The sequence below is a fragment of the Bombina bombina genome, chromosome 10 (assembly GCF_027579735.1).
Source record: "Bombina bombina isolate aBomBom1 chromosome 10, aBomBom1.pri, whole genome shotgun sequence".
Lineage (NCBI taxonomy): Eukaryota > Metazoa > Chordata > Amphibia > Anura > Bombinatoridae > Bombina > Bombina bombina.
In genome coordinates, this window is record NC_069508.1 from 58,220,397 (window position 1) to 58,230,091 (window position 9,695).

The 9,695-nt window shown below is 41.4% G+C and overlaps 1 protein-coding gene across 3 annotated transcripts in view; it reads right to left on the reverse strand.

Moving 5' to 3' along the window:
- Nucleotides 1–9,695, reverse strand: part of ARHGAP29 (Rho GTPase activating protein 29) — a gene marked incomplete in the record, with an annotated part of 410,124 nt that overhangs the window by 85,814 nt on the left and 314,615 nt on the right. For all 3 annotated transcript variants that reach the window (XM_053694084.1, XM_053694083.1, XM_053694082.1), the window contains 1 exon segment: nucleotides 8,015–8,203. In XM_053694084.1, the coding sequence (XP_053550059.1) occupies nucleotides 8,015–8,203 (189 nt within the window).

Consider the following 9,695-nt stretch of genomic DNA (forward strand, 5'->3'; position numbering starts at 1 on the left):
CTGCCATAAAAAACAGGGCGGGCCGTGGACTGACCACACTACAGGAGAAATGAATTTATCAGGTAAGCATAAATTTTGTTTTCTCCTGTTAAGTGTGGTCAGTCCACGGGTCATCATTACTTCTGGGATACCAATACCAAAGCAAAAGTACACGGATGACGGGAGGGACAGGCAGGCTCTTTATACGGAGGGAACCACTGCCTGAAGAACCTTTCTCCCAAAAACAGCCTCCGAAGAAGCAAAAGTGTCAAATTTGTAAAATTTGGAAAAAGTATGAAGAGAAGACCAAGTTGCAGCCTTGCAAATCTGTTCAACAGAAGCCTCATTCTTAAAGGCCCAAGTGGAAGCCACAGCTCTAGTAGAATGAGCTGTAATTCTTTCAGGAGGCTGCTGTCCAGCAGTCTCATAGGCTAATCGTATTATGCTACGAAGCCAAAAGGAGAGAGAGGTAGCCAAAGCTTTTTGACCTCTCTTCTGACCAGAATAAACGACAAACAGGGAAGACGTTTGACGAAAATCCTTAGTTGCCTGTAGATAAAATTTCAGGGCACGGACTACATCTAGATTGTGTAGCAGACGTTCCTTCTTCGAGGAAGGATTAGGACACAAAGATGGAACAACAATCTCCTGATTGATATTCCTGTTAGTGACCACCTTAGGTAGGAACCCAGGTTTAGTACGCAGAACTACCTTGTCTGAATGAAAAATCAGATAAGGAGAATCACAATGTAAGGCAGATAACTCAGAAACTCTTCGAGCCGAAGAAATAGCCATTAAAAACAGAACTTTCCAAGATAACTTGATATCAATGGAATGAAGGGGTTCAAACGGAACACCCTGTAAAACATTAAGAACTAAGTTCAAACTCCATGGCGGAGCAACAGTTTTAAACACAGGCTTGATCCTAGCTAAAGCCTGACAAAAAGCTTGAACGTCCGGAACTTCTGACAGACGTTTGTGTAAAAGAATGGACAGAGCTGAAATCTGTCCCTTTAAAGAACTAGCAGATAACCCCTTTTCTAAACCTTCTTGTAGAAAAGACAATATCCTTGGAATTCTAACCTTACTCCATGAGTAACTCTTGGATTCGCACCAATATAAGTATTTACGCCATATTTTATGGTAAATCCTTCTGGTAACAGGCTTCCTAGCCTGTATTAAGGTATCAATAACTGGCTCAGAAAAACCACGTTTTGATAAAATCAAGCGTTCAATTTCCAAGCAGTCAGCTTCAGAGAAGTTAGATTTTGATGTTTGAATGGACCCTGGATCAGAAGGTCCTGTTTCAGAGGTAGAGACCAAGGCGGACAGGATGACATGTCCACTAGATCTGCATACCAAGTCCTGCGTGGCCATGCAGGTGCTATTAGAATCACTGATGCTCTCTCCTGTTTGATTCTGGCAATCAATCGAGGAAGCATCGGGAAGGGTGGAAACACATAAGCCATCCCGAAGGTCCAAGGTGCTGTCAAAGCATCTATCAGAACCGCTCCCGGATCCCTTGATCTGGACCCGTAGCGAGGAAGCTTGGCGTTCTGACGAGACGCCATGAGATCTATCTCTGGTTTGCCCCAACGTCGAAGTATCTGGGCAAAGACCTCCGGATGAAGTTCCCACTCCCCCGGATGAAAAGTCTGACGACTTAAGAAATCCGCCTCCCAGTTCTCCACTCCCGGGATGTGGATTGCAGACAGGTGGCAAGAGTGAGACTCTGCCCAGCGAATTATCTTTGATACTTCCATCATTGCTAGGGAGCTTCTTGTCCCTCCCTGATGGTTGATGTAAGCTACAGTCGTGATGTTGTCCGACTGAAACCTGATGAACCCCCGAGTTGTTAACTGGGGCCAAGCCAGAAGGGCATTGAGAACTGCTCTCAATTCCAGAATGTTTATTGGAAGGAGACTCTCCTCCTGATTCCATAGTCCCTGAGCCTTCAGAGAATTCCAGACAGCACCCCAACCTAGAAGGCTGGCGTCTGTTGTTACAATTGTCCAGTCTGGCCTGCTGAATGGCATTCCCCTGGACAGGTGTGGCCGATAAAGCCACCATAGAAGAGAATTTCTGGTCTCTTGATTCAGATTCAGAGTGGGGGACAAATCTGAGTAATCCCCATTCCACTGACTTAGCATGCACAATTGCAGCGGTCTGAGATGTAGGCGTGCAAAAGGTACTATGTCCATTGCCGCTACCATTAAGCCGATCACCTCCATGCATTGAGCTACTGACGGGTGTTGAATGGAATGAAGGACCCGGCATGCATTTTGAAGCTTTGTTAACCTGTCTTCTGTCAGGTAAATCTTCATTTCTACAGAATCTATCAGAGTCCCCAAGAAGGGAACTCTTGTGAGTGGAAAGAGAGAACTCTTCTTTTCGTTCACCTTCCATCCATGCGACCTTAGAAATGCCAGTACTAACTCTGTATGAGACTTGGCAGTTTGAAAGCTTGAAGCTTGTATCAGAATGTCGTCTAGGTACGGAGCTACCGAAATTCCTCGCGGTCTTAGTACCGCCAGAAGAGTACCCAGAACCTTTGTGAAGATTCTTGGAGCTGTAGCCAATCCGAATGGAAGAGCTACAAACTGGTAATGCCTGTCTAGAAAGGCAAACCTTAGATACCGGTAATGATTTCTGTGAATCGGTATGTGAAGGTAAGCATCCTTTAAATCCACTGTGGTCATGTACTGACCCTCTTGGATCATGGGCAAAATTGTTCGAATCGTTTCCATCTTGAACGATGGAACTCTTAGGAATTTGTTTAGGATCTTTAAATCCAAGATTGGCCTGAAAGTTCCCTCTTTTTTGGGAACTACAAACAGATTTGAGTAAAACCCTTGTCCTTGTTCCGACTGCGGAACTGGATGGATCACTCCCATTAATAAAAGATCTTGTACGCAGCGTAGGAACGATTCTTTCTTTATTTGGTTTGTTGACAACCTTGACAGATGAAATCTCCCTCTTGGGGGAGAGGATTTGAAGTCCAGAAGGTATCCCTGAGATATGATCTCTAACGCCCAGGGATCCTGAACATCTCTTGCCCAAGCCTGGGCGAAGAGAGAAAGTCTGCCCCCTACTAGATCCGGTCCCGGATCGGGGGCCCTCGATTCATGCTGTCTTAGGGGCAGCAGCAGGTTTCCTGGCCTGCTTGCCCTTGTTCCAGGACTGGTTAGGTTTCCAGCCTTGTCTGTAGCGAGCAACAGCTCCTTCCTGTTTTGGTGCAGAGGAAGTTGATGCTGTTCCTGTTTTAAAATTACGAAAGGAACGAAAATTAGACTGTCTAGCCCTAGGTTTGACTTTGTCCTGAGGCAGGGCATGGCCTTTACCTCCTGTAATGTCAGCGATAATCTCCTTCAACCCGGGCCCGAATAAGGTCTGCCCTTTGAAAGGTATATTAAGCAATTTAAATTTAGAAGTAACATCAGCTGACCAGGATTTTAGCCACAGCGCTCTGCGTGCCTGAATGGCAAATCCGGAATTCTTAGCCGTAAGTTTAGTTAAATGTACTACGGCATCTGAAATAAATGAGTTAGCTAACTTAAGGGTTCTAAGTTTGAGTGTAATCTCATCTAGTGTAGATGATTCAAGTGTCTCTTCCAGAGACTCAAACCAAAATGCTGCTGCAGCCGTGACAGGCGCAATACATGCAAGAGGTTGCAATATAAAACCTTGTTGAACAAACATTTTCTTAAGGTAACCCTCTAATTTTTTATCCATTGGATCTGAAAAGGCACAGCTATCCTCCACCGGGATAGTGGTACGCTTAGCCAAAGTAGAAACTGCTCCCTCCACCTTAGGGACCGTTTGCCATAAGTCCCGTGTGGTGGCGTCTATTGGAAACATTTTTCTAAATATCAGAGGAGGTGAGAACGGCACACCGGGCCTATCCCACTCCTTAGTAACAATTTCAGTAAGTCTCTTAGGTATAGGAAAAACATCAGTACTCGCCGGTACCGCAAAATATTTATCCAACCTACACATTTTCTCTGGTATTGCAACTGTGTTACAATCATTCAGAGCCGCTAACACCTCCCCTAGTAATACACGGAGGTTTTCCAGCTTAAATTTAAAATTTGAAATATCTGAATCCAATCTGTTTGGATCAGAACCGTCACCCACAGAATGAAGTTCTCCGTCCTCATGTTCTGCCGCCTGTGACGCAGTGTCTGACATGGCCCTAATATTATCAGCGCACTCTGTTCTCACCCCAGAGTGATCACGCTTGCCTCTAAGTTCTGGTAATTTAGCCAAAACTTCAGTCATGACAGTAGCGATATCCTGTAATGTGATTTGAAATGGCCGCCCGGATGTACTCGGCGCTACAATATCACGCACCTCCCGAGCGGGAGATGCAGGTACTGACACGTGAGGCGAGTTAGTCGGCATAACTCTCCCCTCGTTGTCTGGTGAAATATGTTCAATTTGTACAGATTGACTTTTATTTAAAGTAGCATCAATACAGTTAGTACATAAATTTCTATTGGGCTCCACTTTGGCATTAGTACATATAACACATGTATCTTCCTCTGAATCAGACATGTTTAACACACTAGCAATTAACTAGCAACTTGGAAATGCTTTTTCAAGTAATTTACAATTATATGAAAACGAACTGTGCCTATAAGAAGCACAGAAAAAATTATGACAGTTGAAAATAAATTAAGTTATAGCATCAAATCTTTGTAAGAAATATATAATTTTAGCAAAGGATTGTTCCCATTAGCAAAGGATAACTAACCCCGACAGCAGAAAAAATACACAAACAAACGTTTTTTATCACAGTCAGCTACACTCTTCACAGCTCTGCTGTGATGATTACCTCCCTCAAAAAAGGATTTGAAGATCCCTGAGTTCTGAAGAGATGAACCGGATCATGCAGCAAGAAAATGAACCTCTGACTGAATTTTTTGATGCGTAGTAAAAGCGCCAAAAATGGCCCCTCCCCCTCACACATAACAGTGAGAGAGATCAGTGAACTGCTTTAAATTAAACAAAACTATTGCCAAGTGGAAAAAATAGTGCCCACAACATTTTTTCACCCAGTACCTCAGAGAAATAAACGTTTTTACATGCCAGCAAAAAAACGTTTAACCTCAATAAATCAATTGTTATTTAAAACCTATTGCAAGTCCCTGCAAATTAGGTAAAATCTATGCATACAGTATAAAACCAGTGAAGTACCATTCCCCAGAATACTGAAGTGTAAAATATACATACATGACAGCCTGATACCAGCTACATCTACTGCATTTAAGGCTGAGTTTACATTATAACGGTATGGCAGGATTTTCTCATCAATTCCATGTCAGAAAATAACAAACTGCTACATACCTCTTTGCAGATTAATCTGCCCGCTGTCCCCTGATCTGAAGTTTACCTCTCCTCAGATGGCCGAGAAACAGCAATATGATCTTAACTACTCCGGCTAAAATCATAGAAAAAACTCAGGTAGATTCTTCTTCAAATTCTACCAGAGAATGAATAACACACTCCGGTGCTATTATAAAATAAACTTTTGATTGAAGGTAATAAACTAATTAAATCACCACAGTCCTCTCACACATCCTATCTATTCGTTGGGTGCAAGAGAATGACTGGGGGTGACGTAGAGGGGAGGAGCTATATGGCAGCTCTGCTGGGTGAATCCTCTTGCACTTCCTGTAGGGGAGGAGATAATATGCCAGAAGTAATGATGACCCGTGGACTGACCACACTTAACAGGAGAAAATGTTGTTGTGGATGAAATTTTTGTTCCGAAAATTCAGGGATATTAATTTCCCTGAATATTCGTTGACTGCACTATTTAGTATTTGTTTCGTTTAAAACTAAACACATTCTGAATTTTAGTTAAAGAGACAGTCAAGTCCAAAAAAAACTTTCACAATTCAAATAGGTGATGTATTTTAAACAATTTTCCAATTAACTTTTATAACCAATTTTGATTTTTTTTCTCTTGGTATTCTTAGTTGAAAGCTAAACCTAGGAGGTTCATATGCTAATTTCTAAGCCCTTGAAGGCCGCCTCTAAGCTGAATGCATTTTGACCACTAGGGGGCATTAGTTCATGTGTTTCATATAGATAACATTAAGCTCATGCATGTAAATTTACAGAGGAGTGAGCACTGATTGGCTAAAAAGCAAGTCTGTCAAAAGAACTGAAATAAGGGGGAAGTCTGCAGAGGCTTAAATACAAGGTAATTACAGAGGTAAAACATATATTTATATAACTGTGCTGGTTATGCAAAACTGGGGAATGGGTAATTTAGGGATAATCTTTTAAAACAACAAAAATTCTGGTGTTGACTGTCCCTTTAAACATTTACATTCGTTTTCGTTAAAATATAAATGTTTCAAAGCTACCAGGTGAAAAGTCCCCCGGTACCTACAATATGCACCTAAAGTGCACTGGAGAGTGCTCAAACCTGATCCTCTTCTTGCCAAAGCCCCGGCCGCTCTAACAGAAGGCTTAGCGCTCTCAGCAACCTGCACTAAAGAATGTAGAAGCCTCCGGGTAGCGCAGTCGGTGCTCTGGCAAGAAGGTCGGATAAGCATGCTCTGTAAGGTAAGAATTGTACAGCTAAAAAGGTATTTAATAAAAACAAATAAATTTCATCATTATTTTTTCATTTTCTTTCAATTTTGCTGGTGCATTCATTAGGATACTCATTTTCATTTACGAAGCACATCCCTAGTTAATACCTGAGCTCTGTGTATTAAAGGGACAGTTTACACCAGAATTTGTATTGTTTAAAAAGATAATCCCTTTATTACCCATTCCCTAGTTTTGCATAACCAACAAAGTTATATAAATATACTTTTTACCTTAGTGATTATCTTGTATCTAAGCCTCTGCAAACTGCCCCCTTATTTCAGTTCTTTTGACAGACATCCATTTTAGCCAATCAGAGCTGGCTTACTTGAACTCCACGTGCGTGAGCACAGTGTTATCTATATGACACACATGAACTAACATCCTCTAGTGGTGAAAAACTGTCAAAATGCCCTGAGAGAAGAGGCGGCCTTCAAGGGCTTAGAAATTAGCATATGAACCTCCTAGGTTTAGCTTTAAACTAAGAATATCAAGAGAACAAAGCAAAATTGGTGATAAAAGAAAATTGGAAAATTGTTTAAAATGTCATTCTCTATCTGAATCATGAAAGTTTATTTTGGACTAGACAGTTCCTCGAGTCCCCTTATGTTGATAGATAAGTGCTAAAATAATCGGCTCGATTTATCAAGCGACAGGGGCGTACATATGCACCCGTGTCCGCCGCAGCTCGCCTCTAGCAGGCAGAATTCTGTTGGCGGAATTCAGCATTGCACAAGAGCGCTATTTTCCGCTATTGTGCAACACCGCCCCAAGAAGATTGACAGCTCCTGCCCGCACACAGCCAATCACGTGCAGGCAGGATCTGTCATTCTCCTCTGGGCAGTGTTGCACAAGAAGACCGGAGAAATTAAAATTCTCCACTGAAGAGGTGGAGAAGTGGATAGGAAGCAGCGGTCTCATGACCGCTGCTTGATAAATACTGACAAAATTAAAAAAACTCCAGCCACCATCTTCAATAAAAGACCTTTATTCTTTCATATGTAGGGTCCCAGCAACACATACAACGTTTCAAGCCTGCATTAGGCTCTTAGTCATGTACATGGTACATGACTAAGAGCCTAATGCAGGCTTGAAACGTTGTATGTGTTGCTGGGACCCTAAATATGAAAGAATAAAGGTCTTTTATTGAAGATGGTGGCTGGAGTTTTTTTAATTTTGTGGATATCGAGGAGACTTGGCAGGTCTGTTACTCCGTGCCCCATTGAAAAAGATACAGGTGTGCTGTTTCTATTATCTTGGATATATCTGATTAATACTGACTGCAGGTTCTTTTGTGACAAACTGCAGTCGTAATGCGGCGAACGGCTTGATAAATCTTGCCCAATATGTGTTGCGTTTTATTACATTTGTATAATTCAAGATTTAAACTTATGGGTATTTTTATTGAAAGATATAGAAGATACCAGCTGACCTTTTGCAGAGCTTCTTCTTCTACGCGCCTCTTCTTCTCTAGCTGTTTGCTTGCATCCTTCATCAGTCCTCCGCTAATGCTTAACTGCTCTTCTTCTGCACGAATTGTACTGGACTTTGCCTTCTCATGCTCATCGTGCCTCTGCACACTCAAAAGTTTTGCCTTTCGTAAAGCAGCTTCTAGTTCTTGCTGCATTAAAAAAAAAAAGAGCAACATTAAAGGGACATAAAACACAAAAAAATTATTTCATGATTTAGGTAGAACATACAATTTTAAATAACTTTCTAGTTTACTTCTATCATCAAATGTGCTTCATTCTCTTGGTATCATTTGTTGAAGGAGCAGAAATGTACTACTGGTTTCTAACTGAACACATGGGTGAGCCAATGACACTCTGTATATATATATATATATATATATATATATATATATATATATATATATATATACAGCCAACAATCAACAGCTAGAACAAAGGTTCTTTGCTGCTCATGAGCATGCCTAGATAAACCTTTCAGCAAAGGATAAAAAATTAAATAATAGATGTACATTGGAAAGTTGTTTAACCCTTTGAGTGCTAAGCACTTTCCCACCTGGGTGCTAAGGTGATTTACGTTTTTTGTTTTTTTAAAATATTTTAACTTTTGTATTTTTTTTTCAGATCCCCAAGACGTACACCGTTGGAAAGGTTAGACGATTACCTTTCCAACAGTGGGTCTTGGGGGTCTGTAGCTGCTTAGATGCCTGAGATACAGGTGTCTAAGCAGCATGCCCCCTTTCCCTATACTTTGTATTGTACATTTTTAATAAAGTTGCGAGGAGACGTCATCACGTCATTGCGCGTGATGTCACCGCGCAAAACGTGAAGCCCCGGCGATGCCTGTCACTATGCAGGCCCGATCGCCGGGGTAGGAGCGGGTGGGGGGCCCCCAGATCTCCCTCAAGGTGGGATAGTGCTAGCGATGGCTCTGAGCCGTCGTTAGCACCAGAGTGGGACACTCTGCGACGGCTCAGAGCCGTCATTAGCACTCAAGGGGTTAAAATTGTATGCTCTGTTTAAATCATGAAGGTCTAATTATGACTTAAACTGTCTCTTTAAGTGGTCTGTTAAGTATTGCTTCAACAGGACAAAAAACAAACAATGAATTAAACCTTTATTTATCTTGCACAGCTATATTTTCAAGGTAATTTCCTAAATAAACAGATATGAAGTCAACAATTTTCAACAACTAAGATGTGCAGCTCAGTCAATTTAACAATTTAAGAATTATTGGACACGGTGTGGACTTTTCTATAACTTTGGTACAAATGTTTCTAAAAATCCAGCAATCTTCTCTTGAAGGGCGACTGTACAGTAACATTTTCTCCCCCTTTAATGTGTTCCTAATAGTCCATACCAGATCCTTTATATGTATTTTGTTATATGAATTATAAGATTTTGCCAGTTGAAACCAACCCCCTATACTGAAAATATGAATGTTTGTATTTAGGTCTCATTCTATTACTGCATAGTGCCGGTGACATTATGATAAGTTTGTATACACTGAACCTTTGCACAGGAGCAATAAGGAACGCTAGTGTGCAATGTTCCCTCTAAGCGCAGGCCTCATATTAGGCCGCACAACAGTAGAGGGATATGGAAAGTAAATTATTTTTTTTATTACTTCAACAGTGCTGGGCG